The sequence below is a fragment of the Balaenoptera physalus genome, assembly GCF_965194825.1.
Source record: "Balaenoptera physalus genome assembly, chromosome: 7".
Taxonomy (NCBI): domain Eukaryota; kingdom Metazoa; phylum Chordata; class Mammalia; order Artiodactyla; family Balaenopteridae; genus Balaenoptera; species Balaenoptera physalus.
In genome coordinates this window covers 114,416,067-114,441,311 of record NC_138886.1, presented here as the reverse complement: position 1 = coordinate 114,441,311, position 25,245 = coordinate 114,416,067, and the positions used below count along the sequence as shown (strand labels likewise).

The window sequence follows — 25,245 nt, the reverse complement described above, 5'->3', positions numbered from 1 at the left end:
CCGTGGTCCACACAAGTCTATGCCTGATGCATCCAGAAAACTCAAAGAATTAACAATGCTGTTCCAACTTGACAAAAGTGATCTTGTCATCATTGGTAACATGTTTCTTTTTTCATAAATGGTTATATAACATGACATATTTCTGATTCTGCTCTAAGTTCTGTTTCTTTAAGAAAAGAAATTCCTTTGAGCCTTTATTTTCCCACTGAAAAATAGTTGACAAAGGGATATCTTACAATGAAACCATATAAATGATTCAGAAAAACCAAGCATGGCTCACTCTGTGGTATCACTGCTTTGAGCACAATTGTTTAGATGAATTCTACTCTTTCCCATTATCTGAACACAACGTGTGGCAGCAAATTGCATTTTGTGGTAACAATGCATCTACACTGGCAAGAACTCTATTTTCAGCTGCCAATAAAGGCGATGGAGAAACATTCAAACCTGAAGACAAATGACCATGCGAGGAAACACAGAGCACCTGCAAATGCGTGTGGGGTTTGCCTTCTCTGCCTGTGCCATTGCATTCCAAGCTGCATCTTTTCCAGAAAGCTAAAGACAAGGGTCCCAAGAGGTGGGAAAAGGTTTCTGTTATAAAGCTGTGTGATAACGAAAAGAAGCTAAGCTGTACTTGGATTCCAGGAGGACAACATGAAATAATTCTATGCACTAGGTCAGCTCAGCGAGGTATCTGGAGATCCACTGAATGGCTTAGTGTAACCTGTTGAGAAGATCAGCCCGTAGTCTTGCTCAGAAGGATACTGGGTCACAGAGCCATACTGAAAGCCCATGATGTTGAAAGAACAACTCATGGCCTTAAAATGTTTGAGGTCAGGGTTGTTTTTTTAAATTCTTTACGGTGCAGAACTTGTTTGCACATGTATTTAATTATTCAACAGCAATTTGCAGAGATCTTACTATTTGCTGGGCACTGCTCTAGATGATGAGACTAGGGTAGTGAATAAGACAGCTGCCGAGGTACATGGTAAACAAATAATTTGTCAGAAAAGAGAAGGATGGTGTTGTGAGAATGTACAGTGCGGGGGGGGGGGGCCGGCGTGGGCGTGGGGCAACCTAATCTAGGGAGTGGAGGGGGAGATGACACAGACATGAAATATTACAGACGAGTGACGACTGGAATGAAAGAATAGTGTCTCCCCTTGTCTCTTCTACTCTTTCTAGAAAACATCTGTCAGTCACATACTCTCCCCCCGAATGTCTAGAGTGCCAATAGAAGCTATTCTGTTAGATGAGAATGAAGTGGTCCCATTTGGTTTAAAAATGAATAAATGAATTGCTTGTTGTAGTTGGAACAGTGGAAGGCAAGTACTCACATACACGTCCATCTCCTCCATTCATCCAAGATGAACTCCTTTAACACAGGAATGTCCTGCTCATCTTCAGATTTACCCATTTAGTTGCTTATTCAACAAACATTTATTAAATGGCACTAGGGTTATAAAGATAAATTAGAGGTCTTGGCCCTTAAAGAAACTCCTGCTCCAGGCATGGAGAAAAACGGTCATTGTGATAGGGTAAGTGCAACAAGGGAAATTTGCTAAGGGGGATGGGGAGATGGAGGGAGAGCTGGTCTAGCCTCGGGGCCTGGGCCTGGGGTGAGGGAAGGTTCCTGGAGGAGGGAAGGCCAGTTCTCATGGTGCCTCCAGAAAAAAAATGTGCAAGTAATTTTTTTCTGTATGAGAGGATGAAAGAATGCATGGCCCACCCACTAACAGTAATGCTGTACACGTAGACAGCACATTCTCCCAGCGTGCCCATGAGGCCACTAAAAGGTACTCTTCTCCTTGTTTGGCAGATAAGGAAATCGGTGTTAGGAGACGCTAAACGCCTTACTCCTGGTCCCCCAGTAGATGTAAGGGACTGTCAGAACACAAACGCCTCCATCTGCTGACTTCTATTCCAATGCCCCTTTCTGTATGTCTCTACTGCTTTTCAGAAAGAAAGTACATCCCTGGGGTCAGGAGCACAGTGGAAGGCAGAACACTAGGGCCCATAAAGAATCCCCAGAGATGAAATGACCGGCTCCAATCCTGTGTCGTGGAACCTGAGTCATACACTTATGTACTAAGGTCGATGGAATGGTGCTAAAAACCCCTCCTCCTCTCATAAGTACCTGACAAGCACAGACAAAACCCCCGATATCCCTACATGGCCCTATGTAGTCTCCAAATCAACTCTTACCCTGTCTATGAGCTGCTCTCTTCAGCCACTGCAGCCTCTCCTCCCGCTGGGTCTTCACAATAAGAACCCAAACAAACTTCTCTTTGCACTGTTCCTATGAATGGCAGAGAGAGTGCCCACGTTGTTTGGGACATAATTACGTGATTAAGCACTGCATCCTCTCCAGGAATTCTAAAGTGCCATAATCACCACAACAGGAGGGGGTGGAGGGTAAACAATGGGTAATCATTGCTGCTGTCAAGGTTTTAAACTTGAGTCCAGGACTATGTTGGTCCCCATTAAAAGGGAAGAAGCTTACTTCTTACCCCAACTATGTTCATATCAAGAAATATATATAATCAAGAATATAATCAAGAATATAACAAAACACTGATTGCCCTTAATGACCTTATTATTCTTTCATTAAATGTATTACGAAAACTGGGCAATGTATTTTAGTGGGGTGTTTTTTGAGTGTCGTACATGTTTAATGTATGGTTAACCTTTGCATTTAAACATGATGGTGGTAGAAGATTCCTATAACCATGTGTGGATAAAGAGACCACATGCCTTTTACTACATTGCACATATGTCAAAAGACTGTGGGGTTCTTGCACCATAAAAAAAAATTAATTCTAAATGGATAACAGACCTAAATGTACATGTCAAACTATACAACCTCTAGAAAAAAATATAGGAAAATCTTTGTGAATGTGGATTCGGCAAAGATTTCTTAGATATGATGTCATATCTAAGAGGACGATGCACAAAATAATAAATTGATAAATTGGCTCTCATCAAAACTTAAAACTTCTACTCTTCAAAAGATACTGTTAAAAGAATTCAAAGACAAGCCACAGACTCAGAGAAAACATCCACAAATCATATATCTGATAAAGGACCTGTAAACATAATATATAAAGAACTCTCAAAACTCTAAAATTAGAAAATAATCCAATAAATATGTATGAAAGATTTGAATAGACAATTTTATGAAAGAGATACAGATGGCAAGTAAGAACCTTAAAAAATACTCAATATCATTTAGTCATTAGAGAAATGCACGTGAAAAGCACAAAGCTGTATCAATGCACATCTATTAGAATGACTCAAATTGAAAAGACTGACCATACAAAGTGTTGGTGAAAATGTGGAGGAACTGGAACTCTCACACATAACCAGAAGGAATGTAAAATGGTACAACCACTTTGCAAAACAGCTTGGCAATGTTTTAAAAAGTTAAACATATACCTACCATGTGACTGAGTCATTCCATTTCTAGGTATTTATCCAAAAGAAATAAGGGTATATGTCCACACAAAGACTTAGACATGAATGTTTATGGCAGTGTTATCTGTAACAGCCAAACTGAAAACAATCCAAATATTAACCAACAGGTGAACTGATGGCATATCTACACAATGGAATACTATTCAGCAATGCAAAGGAACAAACCCTTGATAAATACAAAAACCACCGAATCTCAAAACGATTGTGTTGAATAAAGGAAGCCAGACAAGTATGATAATCATATGTGTCTGATTCCGTATAAAATTCTACAAAATGCAAATTTATCTAGAAATTTGAGGAAGCACATCAGAGGTTGCCTGGGCATGGGGGTTAGGATGCTGGTGGCAGGGGGCAAGGGGGGATAAGGAAGGCAGGAAAGAGAATTACAAAGGTGCATGAGAAAACTTTGAGGGTGATGGATATGTTCACTATTGATTGCGGAGTTGGTTTTACAGTGTCTACAAATGTTAAAACTTATCAAAATGTATACTTTAAATATGTATAGTCTACCATATGTCAATTATATCACAATAGAACTGTTTCTAAAAATTTAGTATATTAAAAAAAAAAAAAAATGACCAGGGTCCTGACCAAGTCCCTGCTATAGGCCAGCAGGCCAGCTGTCTGACAGTGGTAAGTCATTAACCTTCTGGAGTTTCTACTTCCCACTGTGTAAAAAGAGATGATTCCAAAGGCCCTTCCAGCTCTGCCAATTTGGTTGAGCCATGGGTCACTCGTTCCAGCAGTCATCACAGTTCGTGACGACCTCGGGACCTTTCAGTGAGCCTACAGACCTGGCTGAGAGGAAGGGCCCTGAGCTGATGCCTGCCTAGAAGACCCCAGTGATGTCCCTGTCCTGTCCAAATCACCATCCAGTGTGCACCGTGATCTTCCCGGAGTCAAGAATCGACCTTGACTCCATGTGGCTGCTCCAGACCAGCCTGTACCCTTTGCCTCTCTCTTCTCTCCCCACCACCTTGTGTTTGGCCAAGTCTCCGCCAGCCAGCCACTTGGCACCTGAGCTCAGGTCTGATTCTGGAGTATAGCCTGGCCTCTCCTACATGCAGGACTTAACTGGGTAAACACCAGCAGGATATTCAGACTCGGCATCAAATCAGCCACAGGTGAAAAGTGAGCAATGGCACTCCATCTCTTGTTTTCCTGAATCAAAGGCAAAACCCTCAGTTTGTCATGACCTAATCCTAGCAGCCGCCCTGACTCACCCACACACCCCTCACACCGGCTCGGTGGCAGCACACACTCAGAGATGGGTTTAAAGCTTTCTCTCCCTCTGAGGGCCGACTTGACCCCTACTTCCCCCGTTTGGCTCTCGCTTCAATCTCTTCAACACACCGGCCTATCTATCTATTTAACTGACTTCCTAGGATGCTCTCCTTTGGCCTCTCACTTTATTCCAGGTTATTTTATTTCCTTGGACTTGATATACAAGATTGTACCCCTGGCCCATCCATCGAGGCTGAAGGTTTCTCACTGATGAGTCATCTAAACCAGGAACCGTGTATTCGAGAAGGTACCCTTCACCCCACCCGCCCTTCCCCCTCTTCACCCTGAGCACTCCAGCCATGCCCTGAGGACTACCCCCTGCTCACTCCTGCTTGTCCAAGCAGCTCAGGCCCAGCCCGACAGCCAGCTCCCTGCTGCACCCACCTGGGCCCGACCTGCAGCAGCTTTGCCTGGCAACTCCGGCTTTAGCCCAGACAGCCAGAGTTCCAACAAACAAGTTAAAATGTATCTGGAAACGTTGCAGAATAGAAAACTTTGAAAAAGAGTCAATGCTGAGTTTCTGGGGGAAAAAAATCCTTAGAATCAAATATATCTTACAATTATTTTAAACTAGGTGCATATAATTGGTAATAGTTTCATCCTACAATAAGCTTTTTTGGACAATTAAGGAAGTGGCAGTACTATTACACAAGGTGAGCTGCCACAGGCTAACAGCTGGAGTTCTCATAAGCTACTGGACATGAGGGAAGCCCAGTTTAGCAGAGACTTAATGACACAGGTATAGTCTGAGGGCAAACAGTATACTCTAGGTATAGATATAGTTTGAGGGTGAATTTTAATAGAGGATTGGCTTCTAGAAGAGTAGCTCTTTAGTCAAAACTTTGAAGTTATCCCTAAGTTTGAAGTCTATTGTCTAAAAAAGTAATGGTGTTACCGAGTCCAAGCTCATACTGCTTGCTGCACGACAGGTCAATAGAGAGGAATAGGACTTTACTCGGAAAGCCAGCAGACCAAGAAGATGGTGGACTCAGGTCCCAAAGAAACATCTTGCCTGAATTCAGGTTTCTTTTCTACTAAAATCAGAGGGAATAAAGTCAAACACTTCCTGGTTCCCATCAGCCTCCAGAGGGGATGTGTTCATTTCTTCCTCCCTGCAGTCATTCACAGGTGGGCCTGGTCAGAATGTTTCCTGTGAGCTAAACAAAGGTATTTTAGCTGAATGCTCATTACCTGGGAGGCAGGGTTCCCAGAGATGGGCCATTATGTATAATTTAAGCTTACAGGCAACATCTCTTTAGTGATTACCTTGTAACAGAATACAAAGTGTCTTCCCTATTACAATGTATGTGCACCTTCATGAAAACAACAACTAATCTCTCCTGCCTCCCACTGTATCTGGCACAGGGACTTTCGCAGAGTAGGTGATGAGTTTTTAAATGCCTTCAGCGGAGACCCTAACATGAGTGTGCACACCTACTAAATGTATATAAAAGTGCTGAGTGTGTAGCAGCTTAAAAATGTGCCAGTTCATTCATTTTATCATCAAATGAAAAGGTTAGTACCATCAGAGCTGACTACAGCTACTGTGTACACGATTAAAGTGACATAAAAGGAGTCACACAGAATTATTTTTTGTTTTAGTTCAATACTATTTGCTTTTTAAATGAAGGCTTCATCTTTTCTACATCTTATACTGTATTTTGAAAACCGAACCACATTCTGTAATTCTTTTCAAGAAAGTTATTTTTCACTTTGTGCTTAGAGTAAAAATTCAGTGTTAAGAAAATTTATTTCAAATATAGTTTGCACATATATCAAATACCCAAATATTATTTCCCCTTCCAGGGCTCTGAATGTCATATGATTACAACATTCGGAAGTGACATGAAAAGGTCAGGTCTTGCAAAGACAAATGAGAGACAGTAAGTCCTCGTACAAAAAACGCTTTATAAACATATACACCGATGATGGGATTTCCTTTATTCTTACTGAATTTCATTTGTTTTTCTCCCCAACAGTGCAAATGACTACTCACTTCCCTTTCAGATGGTGGGCACCCTGGTTCTACCTCTGCCCAAGTGTGGTGTCATTAGGTCAAGCTGATGCGTCCTTGGGTTTCCCAGCAGGCACTGAGGTCCCTGGCTATCCAATTCATGCACTGAATCGTCCATCTGTTGCGCTAAGCTCAGGCTACGTGACCAGCACATCTGCGCCTGTCGACGTAGGAGCTGTCTCGCGTACGTGCTTGTGCAGCTAGCGCTGCGAGGCGTTCTCCCTCTCCCCTCCTCCGCCCTAAGGAGCAAAGGAAACATTGCTGGTTCTCTAGTCCATGGATCTTGGGCTACATGCAGCTTTTTCACTCCACTTTCATCACTAACCAGAATTCTGTGCCCCGTACAACTGGCCCAGGCACGGTGGCACTAAGTAGTTTTTGCTTGTTTGTCATGTGTGATTCTTCACTTAGAAGCGGAGCTTTCATTCTGCTGCAACTGGTCCAAGTTACAGAGTGAGCCTCATTCATCAGTGACTCGCCTACACACAGTCGCTGATTTCTCCCATTTCTTTGCCATTTATTCTGACAGATCTTACAGTTATCGTGTCCACTTTGTCTGGGCAGTGTTTGTCTCCAATCCAAATGTGGAAACAAATCGAAATAAGGAGGTTATATCTTTCTTTTCTGGAACTTCCGTATCTTACAGCATCTCAGGGAAACAGGTCCAGGCCCCCTTTCTGGAATTTCTGTGTGGAGGTTACCTGAGTATAACAAAGCGGAACCATAAGCAACAGAGCCGCCCATCCGTGAGGTAAGAGTGAGGGAGGCAGAGCCTAAAGCGCCAATGTCAGGAACACCAGGGAGCAGAGCAAAGCTACAAACCCAAAGAGAAAAACCCAGGACAGTAGCAGTCACAGTTTGCAAAGGCAAAGTCAGAGAATGGAAGATAAGATATACTACGTGTGATATGTGTCACCGTACATTTGTCCAAACTCATAGAATGAACCACACCAAGAGTGAACCGTAATGCAAACTATGGAGTCTGGGTGATACTGATGTGTCAATGTAGGGTCATCAACTGTAACAAATGTACCATCTGGTGGGGACGGTAATAGTAGGAGAGACCACGGGACGGGGGCAGAGGGTATATGGGAAATCTCTGTACCTTCCCCTCAATTTTGCTGCGAACCTAAAACTCCTCTAAATATAAAGTTTATTAATTAAAAAATGTTATTGAAGAGCCAAAAACAGATAGCTTCTTCCCATGCCGACCCCACCTGCACCCCCAGTATGTGGCTTAGCCATTATGTAAGCTGACTCTCCCAGGCGGACAGATGGTTTTCCCTGGAGCACTTTCAAACTACCAAACACAACTCAACAGGCCTTAAACACGGTGACAGATTTTTTTTCTTCTGCACAAAGATACGCAAGTTCAGGCACCTATGACTTTTTGTCAACCCACCCTTCAGCAGCAAGGCAGGTTCAGGGACAGGGCCTGGGTATGACAGTAGCCAACAGTTCCTTACCTCCAGAAAGGAGGAGGGGAGGGAGGGCTTTAAAATAAATATGCTCAAGGCACCAGAGCTGAAACAAAATGGACAGAGACAAGTGATTAGGAGAAACTGGAGGCTCTGGGCCTCTGATGGGAGACCCAGAACTCACACAAAAACGCTTATGCTTAGGGCTCCTGGGTACATCTTGGCGCCTGGGTGTATCTCTGAGAAGGTAGAGAATAAAAGGCCCCATTCTCATGCCTTCCAGCACTTTATCTCTGGATGGTCTCCCTGACAATCCTGGGGACTTTGTAACTTCCAGTATGCAGCCTTAAAGCAGGCACAAGTGTGGAATGTGGTCAGAGAGGGAAGCTCTCCTTTAGTGTATGACGTGGTCGGGAGGTCTTCTCCTTTAGTGTACGACGTGGTCGGGAGGTCTTCTCCTTTAGTGTATGAAGTGGTCGGGGAGGTCTTCTCCTTTAGTGTATGACTTGGTCGGGAGGTCTTCTCCTTAAGTGTGTAATGTGGTCAGGAGGTCTTCTCCTTAAGTGTATGACGTGGTTGGGAGGTCTTCTCCTTTAGTGTATGATGTAGTCAGGGAGGTCTTCTCCTTAAGTGTGTAGTGTGGTCGGGAGGTCTTCTCCTTTAGTGTATGACATGGTCGGGACGTCTTCTCCTTTAGTGTGTAGTGTGGTCGGGAGGTCTTCTCCTTTAGTGTGTAGTGTGGTCGGGAGGTCTTCTCCTTTAGTGTGTCGTGTGGTCGGGAGGTCGTCTCCTTTAGTGTGTAGTGTGGTCGGGAGGTCTTCTCCTTAAGTGTATGACGTGGTCGGGAGGTCTTCTCCTTAAGTGTGTAATGTGGTCGGGAGGTCTTCTCCTTAAGTGTGTAATGCGGTCGGGTAGGTCTTCTCCTTAAGTGTGTAATGTGGTCGGGAGGTCTTCTCCTTCAGTGTTTGAAGTGGTCAGGAGGTCTTCTCCTTCAGTGTATGAAGTGGTCGGAGAGGTCTTCTCCTTAAGTGTGTAATGTGGTCGGGAGGTCTTCTCCTTCAGTGTTTGAAGTGGTCGGGAGGTCTTCTCCTTCAGTGTATGAAGTGGTCAGAGAGGTCTTCTCCTTAAGTGTGTAATGTGGTCGGGAGGTCTTCTCCTTTAGTGTGTGAAGTGGTCAGGGAGGTCTTCTCCTTAAGTGTGTGATGTGGTCAGGAGGTCTTCTCCTTTAGTGTGTAATGTGGTCGGGTGGTCTTCTCCTTTTCAATGTATGTTTCAGCCCAGGGTGAAGTTGTCCCTGGTCCTCAACTGCTTTCTAGACTTAGCCCCAAGGAAGCACCTCCTTGGCCTGAAGAATGAGGACAGTGTAGGGGGAGCCCCCTCCACTAATCAGAGTACCTTGGACACTGTGTTTTAATAATAGACTGCTGTGCAAAATCTTTATCTGATGAAAACATTCTAATGCTTACCAAAAGTTTCAACACTTACTGAAACAGATGACCTCTAAGATACATCCAATGAAAAGAAAAAGAAATCCATGTTTCTATAGGTCAAGTTCATCTAAATAGTTTTGGACCACCAGACATTTTTTAATAAACCATTTTCTAAAATCTAGTTTATTCCTACAAGAACATCATTGTTTAATTTAATATCTTTTGAAGTATCCTAAAATGCTCAAGAAAGGCATGTGAAAATGCATTTATTGGAAATGCATAAAGAAAAAGCTTAGAAGGACACAGTCTGAAATACAAACTCTGTTTTCTTCAAAAGAAATGCCATCAGAAGAGACGGCTAGGGCCTCTAACTAGTGGGTGACACTCCGAGTAACTTTCTGCTCCGGAGGGCTTTGCACCCTTGTAAGTGGAGGCAACAACGCTCCCCTATTGCACAGGCCTGTGACAGAGCTCAGCCTCTGGAAATGTTTTGTAGATTTTATAAACCAGCAATTAATATAAGCTACTATTATAATAATATCTGTTGAGAGTTTTGTGTTATAAACTGTTCTAAACCTAAGATGGGCAACATGTAAGTCACCAGTTCTTGTGATTTTCTAGGACTACTGTAATTATAATAGTACTGGAGTAGAAAAGCAATGTATCCTTAACCACAGGAAAGAAGAAGAAACACAGGGAAGGGATGGAGAAGTGAGGAGAGAATATGACAAGAAGAAGAGGAAGGAGACAGCTACAAGTAAGAGGGCCCGACCCTGTTGTGGGCAGGCATCCTCCTCAGAAAGCTTCTGCCCCAGAGACGGGGCACTGGCTCCCATGTGCAAAGCCTGAAGAGGCTGAGGTCAACTCTGTCCCTCGGCGCCCCCGACAGACCCTGCAATTCCACGCATCAGAGCCCAGGATTTATTAAGCAAAGCCTGGCCCACAGCTGAGAGGACTCAGTGGCCTGTGACTGATTCGCATGCTGATGAGGCCCCAGCAAATCTGAGGCAGGCCTGGCACACAGCAGTGACCTCTTCCGAAGCTGCTCCGTTCCTACTGGGTGATTTGCTCACATGATGGGTGACTGTGTTTTCATACGAGTCCCTTGCAGTTTCAACTTGGCAGATGGGACAGCAATTGACCCAGATATTTATTTTTAATGTAACTTAGACAAGAAAGAAAGAGAAAGAAAGAAAGAAAGGAGTAAAGGAAAAAGAAAGAACGAAAACTAATTCTCAGGCTTTAAAAATTGCCAGTCATTATGAAGTAATTAAGACCCAAAGTGTCACATAAAATTCCTAGAGATGCTCAACCCCCTATAAGGTTTTTTTCTCATACTATATTATGGCTCCATTATATGTGATTTGAAAATATCAGTGTAGGCACATTCATCAATTGCTTTTGCAGTTATGTTTTAAGAACTGCTTGCTATAGCAAAGTCCTCTTCACCTCCCTCCTAAATCCTTGAGAATATAATCCCGAAACAATGAAAGAACAACTTACTTCTAGCACTGGATGAGTATAAAGAATGTTTTTATTATTGTTCCTTTTCATTTAATTGGACTATTCGAATTTTACCATCAGATATGCTGAAATATTGACACATTTAACTTCTTAGAGTCTGTCAGTCTGTTGATCTTTGACCACTACACCTGTTCCCAGCAGTGAATTAAGTTGCTCAAGGAGAGAGGTGATGGAACAGCTAAACAACCTAGAGAAAATGTAAACATCAAGGACATATGAAGAATATACTAAACGTGCAATATCTTCAGAGACTCCACAAAGAATCAAAATTCATTTGCCACCTCTTCTCTTAAATGACAAACAACAGACACTGACATACTGGAGTCTTTGGCTGCTAAACCCGACAGGGAAGGAAAGGCATGAATGCTTCCTTCACCACCTGAGGAGGGAGGTCTTGTGCTGCCTCATGTTTTGGTGTTTGCCAGCTGTCAGCCCTTTGAAGCTATAGAAATATCTTCTTCCTCCTCTGTGATATCTAATGCTGTATTGAATTATTGTAGCAAACTCAAAATATCTCTAGCAAAGGGCACACATGTCTATTTTGTTTCAGCTTTGGGAACTTTGGACAACCCATCAGCATGGTGGTTCAACGGCTGTGTGAGCACGAGAGATCACGTGATTTTGTCAAGCCTCTGCACAAGTACAGGCGCTCTGGGGTTCTAGAATCCGGGGATGAAGGGCATACTGGTGAAGACCAAAAGCTGCTCTGAGTTCAGTAAGATTGCATGAATGTATCTTTCATTTTCACAATGTCATCTCCCTTACAGACTGAAAATCAGAAGTAGATGTGAGCGAGATGCTTACTCAGACCTTCAGGACCTGCCTGGGGGACAAATCAATCTGCAGACTGTTCCCAACTCTGCAGGCCCCACGGCCCACAGCCCAGGCTGGAAACCAGACCTGCAGAAGCTCTGAAAGAGGGCAAGGCAACAACACCTGCTAGTCGAATGACTTCCTTTCTGGTTCCGAGGTCAGGAGAAACGAGAGATGCCAGCACATTGGTTAACAAGAGAGGCTCCAGCACGCTCTGCTGTCACACCCTCAGCTCGGCTCCCGGCTACAGCACACAGCACTGAGCGCATCCAGAGGACATAAGAACTATTTTAAAACCCCAGTACTGAATTAAAAAAAAAATTCCAGCCTAACTGAAATGATAATTGATCTCTCAAAATCTTAATTCAAACTCAACAGCCACCTCCACTCTGAATTCTTGATCGCCATCCTCACTTAAAAGGGCATGATGCGTGGAGAAGTTGTACTTGATCCTAGAACCCAGGTTATAACTAGGAGTCACAGGACCCCTGACCTCGGGGCTTGCTTTCTGCCCGGTGGTTTGAGAGAGGTAAGCATTTTCACCCTGCCTGCTACAAGTTCAAGGTTAATTTTATGTCTAATATAAGAGGAGCAAAAAGTGATCAAATTGCTTATAGCAAGAACTGAACACCAGAATTCTGGCATTTTCAGGGATATGTCAATAACTTAGTAATTTACCTTGACTGACATTGAAAAGAGTACAATAAGACTTACTATGCACTAAAGAGAGATTTAATGTAGTCTGCAAGGAATTTAGAAAGAGTTTTACATTGCTTGGTAAAATCTGCTAATAACAGAACTCATCACTACTTTGAAAAAGAATGGGGTCATTAATCTCAAGCAAGATACATAGACATGCACATCCACCCAAACACTTCAGAAATTGTCAAACTAAAAAAGTATATTGAGTTTTTTTTATATTAGTGGGGAAATTATTCAATGCTTTGTTAGAGCTCTGAAGCATCGAGGAAATAAGGATTTGCATTTGGAGAGGGGGATGGATATGACCTACTGAGAACACAGAAGAGGAAAAGAAGAAAACGGCTTCTGCTTGTTGAGCCGCGTGCACATTCTGTGGGCTGAGCCCAGGCCCCTGCCAAGCGATGCTTCCTGACCCATCACTTCTATCTTTAATATACACAAGAGCTAGAGTGATAGAAAGCTTATGTCCTGGATTTCCTACTCCCAATATGAAATAATTTTATTTTCAAATAAGAACCTGACCACGACCCTATGGGCTTCATAAAGCAGCACTGCCCCCATTTTACAAGAGAGGCAGCTGAGTCCAAAGAGTGGTACAGCCTTGGCATGGACACCACCAGAAGGTGACAGGAGCCTCCCACCCTCTGCTCCTCCCAGGCCCTGGCTCCTGCTCGAGACTTCTACCGAACACGTTGCATGAAAATCCACCAGAGTATTCTGTTGATAAAGAAAAGCGTCTGGGCCTCAGATTTTCCATGGTGACTGTATAAATCTCTCTTATGAGAGAAAGTTGTACAGTCCCTTTCATGCTTCTGGTTTTCGTGCCACTTGGCTGTGCAGATTTCTAAAAGCTTTTGAATAGACTGATAAACATGGAATTGTTCTGAACATCTGTAAGCAAAATACGAAAAGATATTACCCAGTGAATGAACATCCTGGGTTTTCTTGCCAGAAATGGGGTTATTTGTGTATTAGGCTAATGCACTGAAATTAACCCAGAATGCTTATCCATTGCAGAATGTCTTTTCATATTTTCATCTGTGTAGTCGTTATTATAAAATGTAAGAATAATTCTCTATCAGGGTATTCAAGAAACTGAATAGCTCAATTACTTCTAAAATGAACGTAGGAAAGCAACAGCATGCCAGTTAATCAGTTGGTTTGCATAACAAATGTGTGGTTTGTGTGAGTGTGTGAGTGTGTGTGTGTGTGTGTGTGTGTGTGTGTGTCTAAAGCCAGGGTCAGCACAACTCTTTAAATGTGAAAGATCAAGCTTTCATTTAACTATAGAGAAAGAATTCTGGAAGACAGGTACTAGCATTTTTCAACTTGTTATCACATACAATGATATGAAGTACCTAGTACAATGTCTTGCATGCAGTACATTCCCAATCAATGGTGAATTTAATTCATTAAGAAAGCCTACAGGAAATTTAGGCTCTTCCTGGCTGTTCCCTTCCGGGTTTTTATGGGTTCTCCAGTGCCAGGCATACACTGAGCTGTTAAGGAATACCATGTGAATGAATGAATCCTTGGAAATCATTTCAGGAACAGAATGATGGCCACTAAGACTTAAATTACTTCTCAGCACGTGTCTTAGAGACAGATCTGAGGCACAACAAAAAACAGCCAAACAGTGGCTGTGAGCAACGCTACCCTGCATCCAAGCTGAGACTGGGTTCTTGGTGCCGGAGCTGGTGGTGGGCAGCTCTCAGAGGACTCAGAATTCAGGCCTAAAATAGCTGAGAGATGCAAGTTTCTCAGTCTGTGAGCTCCAGCGCTAATTGATGAATCTGAGGAAAGGAAGTTTAAGTGCCTATTATAGGAGGGTGGTCACTTTTAAAACAGGTTTAAATGAAATGATGGACATGTGAGGGACGCGGAGACTCTAGGGAAATGCAAGGAGGCAATCACAGCCTTTGGAAAATCATGGCAGTCAGGCTTCTGACTCTCAGCTCTGAAGGCCAAGTTCCATTTCTACACTGAATGTAACCCAAGGTTAACTGAATATGGAGAGAATGACCTGTGTAGACTAAACTCACAATAGACTGAGATACACATCTCAGAATAGCATTTCATTGAATTTGAAATGAGAAGTAGAACTGTCTGGCTGACCTGGTCTCCTTGCATCCTCTTCCTGTAAATAACCTCCACAGGGGGACAAAAGACGAGAAGTTTCTACAGAGTGTGTATCAGAACAAGATGAGTTAGTGATAGAACTTAAAAGTGTCATGGTGTCAGGCTCTGGGAGTCTGTCCAGCAGCCAAACCTTACAGAGCAACCCGTGGGGGGCCAGCAGGACCTCCCCTTTCCCAGGCCGGCCTGGCGGACCTGGCTGACCAGCCTCCCTGCTAAGGTTCTCTTCTTTTCCTTTCACATACGTCAGGGCATTCCGTCAGGTTACTCTGAGGTCCCAAAGACCCAGAAGCCAAGCTCTCTTCTAAGTGATTGCCTATCTTGGCTCTGATGCATTATAGGCTTATTTTATACTTCATTCCCAAAAGGCAACTTTGCAAATGCTTGAGGAACTGTTTTCCCCATGGGTCTTCTACATGTGTTAGGCTCTAGACTCACACAGATCACCCAGCATGTAACAGACCCCTTGGTGAGCCGGTAATGAATGTCACCGTGGGGGCCACCTCCTCTCCTGGCTGTTACTAGAAGTCATATGTCTTTTCCACGTGCCTAAGCACAACTCCAATCGCTGGCCCATCTGTAGCCACACAGAAACACCATTCAGACATTAATACGCAGCCTGTCTGGACACACACCTGCTTTCACATTCACATGCATACCCACTAGCAAGCAGGCATGACCAACTTCAGCCAATGGTTCTGGTTCCATGGCTTGTGATCACCAATCTGTTCGCCAAGACAATACTTGTGGAAGCTCTGACACAAGCTCTGACTCTGGAAGCATCTCCCAGATGATCGGTCAGGGTAGAAGGGAGTGGTAAAGCTAGCCCAGTGGGTTTTGAGAACCCCTTCCTGAGTGCTAGCCCTATAATTCTGGCACCTGCCCCCAAAAAACCCAATGGCACCTCAGGCTCAGGCGTCCCGCTCTGTGAGAGAAGGCAGTTGCCACACAATCCAGGTCCTTGGGCTTCTTTTCTTGAAGGAAGGCAAGAAGGAAGGAAGAAAGGAATACCTTTACAAAAGACTCCTGGTTGGGACCAAAGTTTTATAAGCTTAATTGCAAACACAAGAGTAAGCAATTTGGAAATTAATGCAAATACTGGAGCATAGACTAGTATTTCTCTCACATGAAACCTCAGCAACGATTATACATCTCAGCAGAGCCTGGGTTTTTCTTTCTTGCAAGGCAGACCCCTCCAGGGCTGACTTGTTCAACAAGGCTTTGAGCACCCGAGGCCCCAGTAGGGAGGCCTAGCCAGTATAACCTGCTTTCTGTCTCCCCCATCCCTCTCCGTGGTCAAAAATCTTTAATTAGCTGGGGACCTTGTTTGTTCTCCTTCCCTGCTATTCCCAGGGATCTGAAGGCTCCACCACTTCTGTGCTAGAGAGATCTTTCTATCACAGCTTCTCTCTGCCTTTTTGTTTTTCCCTTTCATGATCAGAACAAAAAAAAAAGCCTGGGGAAAGAAATCATCTCTCCTTCTGAGTCTGGATAAGACCCTATAACTATCTTTTTCCAATCAGGAACAAGTTTCCATGACAACCATGCTTCCGGATGCCACCGCTAACTTAGCAGGTAGTGTTCACATCAAATAGAGAGTTCTTTACCAACCTCCGTGGTTTCTGTACTTCACTGTTGCTACAGGCCTCTAACGCACCAGATGTCTGCATGAACTGTATCTTAAAAGGGTTTTTTCCTTTTTCCTTGTAAACATCAGAAAGACCCAAAAAAACTGCTTGGTATTTTCCTTACAGTAATCATTAAAAAGCATACCGATAGATTCAAAAGTATACATGAAAGAGAATGTGTGGAGGAGGGAAGCATAAATAGGTGGATGGAGAATGGCTGGGCCGTGATGACAGCTGGGTGACTTACACCACAGTCAATGGCATAAGTTTTGAGCTGAGAGCTAATGAGATCGGGAGATATGACCTTGGGTAAGTTACTTATTCTCTCTGAGCCTCAACACTCCCCCTGTAAAAAAGCAGAAACTGAGGCCCTTCATGGGGCTGTTTGAAAGATTAGATGGAAAAAAGCAAAGATGCAAAAAGTGCTTGTTACAGTGTCTGGCACATAGTAGGAGTTCAACAAAGGCCAATTATCATGTTGTTCTTGTTACGGTGAAGAACTGAATTGGAGAGAGTCTGAGCAAACCAGCAACCACGATATTCTAATTGATGATTAACATTTTGCTGGTAGACAGTAACAGTATAAGCAGTAGATATCTGGAGGTTTTCTTAGCAACTTTTTCTCTTAGGCTATTAAGTCATGTCTGCAATTACAGGAAGGAATCTATTCATTTCCATTCCTAAGACTTAAGAGGATACACCTGGGCAATCTCCAGGATTCATCTGAATCTCTCTATTTATAGTTCTGCATAAGCATTTGTTTAATTTTGAAACAGAAGCAGAGGAAAAAAATGGATTAACCATTAACGTATTTGTTCGACAGTCCACATTCTCAACACCGATCAGAATATTTCAATTCTTCTCCAGAAGCAAGAAAAAGAAGAATATGTATATTTTCATGATATTTTCATTGTTGCACAGTTCAAATTTCATTTCAAAATCAGAATTCATATTGTAGCAAACAAATCGACATGCTCATTATCGAACAAACTCCCAAACTCCAATTCCCCCCCCCCGCCTACATTCGCAGTGCCCTCAAAGAGCTGAGAGGGCCCTCCACAAATAACACCAATGCAAACCTTTATTTTTAAACGATAGAACTATTTACATATTTTTCAAAAATCCCATTTCTGTCAATGTGGTGGACTGTATATTAGATAAACTCTCCTATTAAGAACTCTTAAGATAGTAAATAAAATATTCTTTTAAAAAATGTGTTTTGGGCTTCCCTGGTGGCGCAGTGGTTGAGAATCTGCCTGCCAATGCAGGGGACACAGGTTCGAGCCCTGGTCTGGGAAGATCCCACATGCCGCGGAGCAACTGGGCCCGTGAGCCACAATTACTGAGCCTGCGCGTCTGGAGCCTGTGCTCTGCAACAAGAGAGGCCCGCGCACCACGATGAAGAGTGGCCCCTGCTTGCCGCAACTAGAGAAAGCCCTCGCACAGAAACGAAGACCCAACGCAGCCAAAAATAAATAAATAAATAAAATTAAAAAAAAAAATGTGTTTTACAGTATGGATGTGCCTGAAGAAATTCAAAACAGAACCATCATACGATCCAGCAACCTCTCTTCTGGGTATACACACAAAGGAAGTGAAATCCGTATCTTAAAGAGACATCTGTGCTCCCATGTGCACTGCAGCATTATTCACAATAGCCAAGGTATGAAACAACCTAAATGTCCATCAATGGGATAAAGAAGATGTGGCACATACACAACAGAACACTATTCAGCCTAAAAAAATGAAGGAAATCCTGCCATTTGCAACAACATGAGTGAGCCTGTAGGACGCTATGCTAAGTGAAATAAACTAGACACAGAAAAAAAATACTGCACGGTCTCACTTATAAGTGGAGTCTAAAAAAATTGAACTCACAGAAGCAGAGAGTAGAATGGTGGTTCCCAGGGAAATGGGGAGATGTTGGTCAAAGGGTACAAACGTTTATTTATGTAAGATGAATTAGCTGTAGAGATACAAGGTACAGCATGGTGACTGTACGTAATAGTACTGTACTGTATACTTGGAATTTGCTAAGAGAGTAGATCAAAGGTGCTCTCACCACACAAAAGAAGTACATGAGGAGATGGGTATGTTAATTAGCTTGACTATTAGTAATCGTTTCACTATGTATATCAAAGTGTCATGCTGTACACCTTAAATATATACCATTTTTATATTTAAAATGAAAAAAAAATTTTAAGAGAAAAATAATGTGTTTTAAATGCGACCAGAGCTGGCAGAAAGGTAAAAGGAAATCCTTGAAGGCCAGAAATAACAAAACAAAACAAATTCCAGAAAGGTTATCTGGTAATTGAGCTAGAATTTGCCATGGAGGCAACTGCCTATCCCAGTCAGCAAATATTTTTCTGTAAAGGGCCGGGTCATAAACATTTTAGGTTTCACAGGCCATACTGTCTCGGATGCATCCACTCAACTGCAACTGTGGCATAAAAACATTCACAGATAACATAAATAAATAGTCATGTCTGTGTTTTAAAAAAAAAACAACTTTATATAAACAGGCAGCAGGCAGGATTTAGCCTGCAAGCCACAGTTTGCCAATCCCTTCATTATAGCCTGATTTTTAGTGTCTTTCCCTCAAGAAAACAAGTCTGGTATATGACATATTTGTCCCAGGTGATAGAGTGATGTGGTGATGGTCCCAATTTCTTCACATCTCCCTGTACACCTGCCTTTGGGAAGTCCCTCCCACACAGATTCTGGGCTAGACCATGTGACCTGCTTTGGCCAATGGGACCAGTAGTAAATGTGACTCAGCGACTTGAAAAGTACTAGCAGAATGGTGCTTGTCCTCTCTTACTGCTCCTAATCTCTGCATCCTCCATCACGTGAATTCACCCAGGCCAGTGTGTGAAGACATACGTTCCATCATCCCCATCACCCCAGGCAAGAGGAAGTGACAGCCAGCTGCAACTGCCAGATGTATGAGCGAAGACATCAAAGACCAACTAGCCCCCAGGCAACCCACCAGTTGACTGGAATCACATGAATGAACCCAGATGAAACCAGCAGAAGAACCACCAGGCTGAGCTTAGTCTAAATTGCTGACCCACAGAATCATAAGGTAACAAATGATTGCTTTAGCAATTAAGTTTCAGGGTGATTTTTCTGCAACAAAAGCTAAATGACACATTCCGTAGGAAGTCTATTATCTTCTAAAAATATGAAGTGAAAGGCCAGCAAGTATATTTATAGAAATGGGCAAGAGAAGACTGAGAAAACACACAAAAAAATGATTTCCATATTAAAGATCCTGTCATCCGCCAACAGGGACAAGTCCGTCCTTGTTCCTTATATGATAGAGCAAATTCTTCCTACCTGAGCAGACTTCTTCATAAGTAGGATTGGGAGTGTAGCCTCCTGCATAACCAACTTGAGTTGAATATACTCCTTTCAGGGTCCAGAATTTCCTTTCAGCTCCCCAGAAACAGCCCATTCCTAAGAAAAAATATGATACTAATTAGTCCTTTATCAAAAACAAGGTGGTCACTGCATATCAGAAGCCCTGTTACACTAGAAAAGAGAAGTTGTTCCTGTCATCTGGTAATCAAAAATGACTAAGATTTTATCTTTTAAAGAAGTAGAGTTTTTAACATCTAAAAAGAATTTTATTTAAGGTTATTTTCACAGAATGTCTCTTTGCTTTAGTTGTGCAAAAACTTCGAAAGCCTCAAATTTTAATGGAGTTAGTGAAGCTATACCTTTTGAAATAACACAGCAAAAGGATAACTGCATTTGATGAATGATTTCCACACTCAGTTCATTACGGACTTGTCAAAACATAGTAAGTTGTAGGAATAGTAGAAATTTATTTAATGATCAGCATCCTGGTCGTGCTTTCTTTAAAAATTCTAACAAAGGAAGGTAACACTAAATTACTGATTTAAATGGGAAAACTTCCCCAAATCAAAACAGATTGACACAGTATTTGATTAACGATTTCACATGTGTTCAGTTTTTTTACATTTTTGAAGTCATTAGAAACTTTCATGGGATAAATCACTGCTCACCAAAAAGAACCTTTTTCTGAGTTCGAGTACTGAACATAATGAATAAGGAAAGAGAGACAGGGGAAGGCAGGGAAAGAGGGAACAACAAATAAAGAAACTCACAAAAATGGCATTCCATTCACCTAGCAAACATCGTGCTCACACCAGTGGTTAGTTATTGGATTCCTCTGAACATTGATGAAAACTAAGAACCATCTCCCAAGGATGCACGTACTTACACACATCTAAAATGCTGCATTACTTTTCCTGGGCTCCAAATAAAGAATCTTCATTTTTCTACCATGAGTTTCTAAACTGTCCACAACTGCTATTCTGTGGTCAATTCCTAGATGTAAACAAGATTTCTGCCTCACTCAAGTTTTACATGGCTTTATTAAGTCATATATAATTAAGAACGTGGGTAGAACAACAGTTGGCAAATTAATATATTCCTCCTACTTTAACAATCGCTAGATTTGCTAGATTCGATGACAGAGCTAAAAGAAAAATTAGATAGAAGTTTACTGAAATTCTTGACACTTGTTAATATACTACTTTAAGAATTCAGAGCAACAACCAAAAAGAAATGTGCACGATGTTATACATTATAAAAAATACATTTGCTCAACTGTGATGGGAAACATACTAACCAAAAGTAGGTTAACAGTTAAAAAATATGATGGAGCCAAATGATGAAGTTTAATGCAGTAAAAAAATTACTATTGTGATAACAATGCAATATGGAAATATGTATATAATTATATCATAATTACCTAAGGCTAAATTTAAAAGGGAAAATCACAGTTATATGTATGTTTTTATTACAAAACTATGAAAAAATTCATACCAAAATAGACTAGAAAGAAATATATAAAATCATAATCATGATTATATTACAGCAGTGAGAATATACAAATATTTTTTTCATTTTTCAAGTTTGTATGTAATAGATTTACATTACTTTATTTTATTTATTTTTTCAGAAGCCAGGAATAGTTTTTTTGTTTGTTTGTTTGTTTTTTTGGCTGTGTTGGGTCTTCATTGCTGCGTGCGGGCTTTCTCTAGTTGAGGCGAGCGGGGGCTACTCTTCATTGCGGTGCACAGGCCTCTCATTGTGGTGGCTTCTCTTGTTGCGGAGCACAGGCTCCAGACGCGCAGGCTCAGTAGTTGTGGTGCACGGGCTGGGTTGCTCCGCGGCGTGTGGGATCTTCCCAGACCAGGGCTCGAACCCGTGTCCCCTGCATTGGCAGGTGGATTCTTAACCACTGCGCCACCAGGGAAGTCCCTACATTACTTTAAGAACAAAAAATACATACATTTTTTAAGGGAAAGAAAAAAATTCAAGGAAAAACATAAGCACGTGCATTGTTCAAGTTACACACCGCTAGATACCATTTTTCCTGTTTACAAGTGAATTGTTTGCTGCTAGTGAATATAACTAAATATTTACTGAGTATTTATAAAAATTGACTATCCTCAAGTCTCTGAAACAAGGATTCACTGCTCATTTTACTTCCCTGCATTCCTGGGATGAGGGAATCATATTAGTCAGTGTTCTCCAAAGAAACAGAACCAACAGGATTTATACAAATATATATATACAGAGAGATTCATTATGATGAATTGGCTCCCACAGTTATGGAGGCTGAGGAGTCCCATGAGCTACAGTCTGCAAGCTGGAGGCCCAGGAAAGGTGGTACTATAATTCTAGTCCAAACCTGAAAGCCTGAGAACCAATGATGTGAATCCCAGTCTAAGTCTGAAGGCCTGATAACCAGGAGCACTGACGCTCAAGGACAGGAGGAGATGGGTGTCCCAGCTCAAGCAAAGAGAGTGAATTCACCCTCCCTCTGCCATTTGGTTCTGTGCAGACCCTCAGTGGATTGGACGATGCCCACCCGCACTGGTGAGGTTGATCTACTCAGTGTACTGACTCAAATGCTCATCTCTTCCAGAAACGCTCACAGACACACCCAGAAATGACGTTTTACCAGCTTTCTGGGCATCCCTTAGCCAAGTCAAGTCGACACATAAAATTAACCATCACAGGAATGATGACAGGGCATCTCTGGAGAAGGACAGGTAGAAAAGGAGCTGGGCAGCATTACTGAACATAAAAGGCCACAAAGGCATCCAGGAGCCGTGCGGTGTGCCAAGCTGAGGCACCGTAGCCCCTGAAGTTCAGAAATATGAGGAGTTCACTGAATAAAATATTTCTGTATCTCACAGCGACTAACAGTGACGGTACCGAAGAGTACTGCACGCCTTCAGTATTCTCCACACATGGTATATAACGAGCTATTTTAGCAACCAGCCTATCCTGACCATTGTCTACAGTACCACACAGACGGCCCCAGAGTCTGTATCTTTTACGTCTTCACTACATCCTCGTGATATAAAACTTAAAATGACCAAACAAAAATTTATTGCAGGTAGAGAGATATTTAACCCCCTTTTATGTTTAATAAGGATCAAGATAAGACCTCTGATAGCAGGGAGAATGAACTAGCTCCAGCTGGACAAAGGTCTCCAAGGGGGGCCATGTGTGGCTGAAATAATCCTCCAGGGAACTGTTATATAACCAATGTCAAAATTTTTAGAAAGGTACTTAACTTAGGATAAGCAGTAGCTCTAAGAATAAAACTCCTCCTTGAAGCAATCAGATGTTTTATCTAGTGGCTTCCAGTATAACCTAAGCATTCTTTTATTTGGCTTCGAGTGTGTGTGTGTTTAAACAAAGCAAGGTTTATTAATGGCAGAATTTCTCAGAATTTACAGTAGTCTAGTAAACAACATGAATATCATCAAAGAAGATGTAGTGTGCACTATTTTACTCAAAATATTTTATATTTTAACCTTTTATTATAAAGTAAAACAGATACAGAAAAACCACACAAAACAGATGCAAAATTCAATGTCTATTATTACTCAAATGGCCTACTAACCACCACCCAGGTCAAGATTTAGAACTTTGCCACCCACCCAAGACATCCCTCCCTGTATTACACCCCAGTCACAACTCCCTTCCTCCCCCCAAAACTAACCACTGTCTGAATTTTATAGTATTCACTTCCTTATGTTTCTTTATATTTTTATCACTCAAGTTATCCATCCTGATACTATACTTTGGTCTTGCTCATTTTTAAAAATCTGATTATGTCTTAAAGTTCTTTCAATTGACAGGTTCCCCCATTCTTTTCCTTTTAATTTATCTATTGAAGAAAACATGAGCCACTTGACCTACAGAATTTCCCACAGCGTGGATTTTGCCAATTGCATTCTTGTGGTGCAATTCAACTTGTTCCTCTATCCTCAATATTTCCTGCAAATTTGCTGCTGGATCCAGAGGCGTGATCAACCTCAGGTTTCATCCTTTGGCAAAACTATAGGTGGTACTATGTAATTTTTTTAACTTTTTAAAAGTTTTTTTCCAGCTTTATTGGTATATAATTGACATATGACATTTATAACGTCATCACATATTTGACACACATATATACTGTGAAATAATTAAAACAATAAGGTTAGTTAACACATTTATCACCTCACACAATTACAATGTTTTGTAGTGAGAATATTTAAAATCTACTCTCTTAGCCACTGTCAACTATAAAGTACAGTATCATTAACTATAGTCACCATGATGAATATTAGATCCCCAGAACTTACTCATCTTATAACTGGAAGTTTGTAAACAATTCCCCCAACAACCTCTGGAAACCACCATTCTACTCTCTGTTCTATGAATTTGTCTGTTTTTTTAGCTTCCAATGTAAGTGAAATTATACAGAATTTGTCTTTCTCTGTATGACTTATTTCATTTAGGATAATGCCCTAAAGGTCTACCCACATTGTCACAAATGACAGAATTCCTTTGTTTCTTATGGCTAATATTACATTATGTTTATATGTGTGTGTGTGTGTGTGTGTGTGTGTGTGTATACACACACACACATACATATACATATTTATATACACATCAATAGCACACCATCTTTATCCATTAGTCTGTTAATAGCCACTTAGGTTGTTTCCATCTCTTGGCTATGGCTGATAATGCTGCAATGAACATGGGAGTGCAGATATCTCTTCGAGATACTGATTTCATTTCCTTTGGATATATACCCAGAAGTGGGATTGCTTGATTATTCGGTAGTTCTATTTCTAATTTCTGAGGAACCTCCATTCTGTTTTCCATAATGGCTTTACCGATTTACATTCCCACCAACAGTGCACTAGGGTTCTCTTTTCTCCACATCCTTGCCATCCTTGTTATCTTTTGCCTTTTCAGCAGTAGCCATTCTAACAGATGTGAAGTGATATCTCATTGTGGGTTTGATTTGCATTTCCCTGATGATCAGTGATGTTGAGCATCTTTTCATGTACTTGACCATTTGTTAAGTCTTCTTAGAAAAATGTCTATTCAGGTCCTCTGCCGTTTTCAATCAGATAATTTGGAGGTTTTTTTTTGAGGGGGGGGTTATTGAATTGTATGAGTTCCCTATATATTTTGGATATTAACCCCTTATCTGATACATGGTTTGCAAATATTTTCTCCATTCCATTGCTTCTTCATTCTGCTGTTTCTGTGGCTGTGCATAAGCTTTTTAGTTTGATGTAATGTCACTTGTTTATTTTCGCTTTGTTGCTTGTGCTTTTGGTGTCATATCCAAAATATCATTGCCAAGGCCAATGTCAAGGAGTTTTTTTTCTCTATGTTTCCTTCTAGGAGTTCTATGGTCTCAGATCTTTACATTCAAGTCTTCAATTCATTTCAAGTTAATTTTTGTGAGTGGTGTGAGATAGGGG

The 25,245-nt window shown here is 41.7% G+C and overlaps 1 protein-coding gene across 3 annotated transcripts in view; it reads right to left on the bottom strand.

The window, feature by feature from the left end:
- The window catches only part of MSRA (methionine sulfoxide reductase A), a 377,340-nt gene that overhangs the window by 174,350 nt on the left and 177,745 nt on the right, over positions 1–25,245 (bottom strand). For all 3 annotated transcript variants that reach the window (XM_082469049.1, XM_082469048.1, XM_082469050.1), the window contains exon 3: positions 19,766–19,885. In XM_082469049.1, the coding sequence (XP_082325175.1) occupies positions 19,766–19,885 (120 nt within the window). The remainder of the gene's footprint in view (positions 1–19,765; positions 19,886–25,245) is intronic.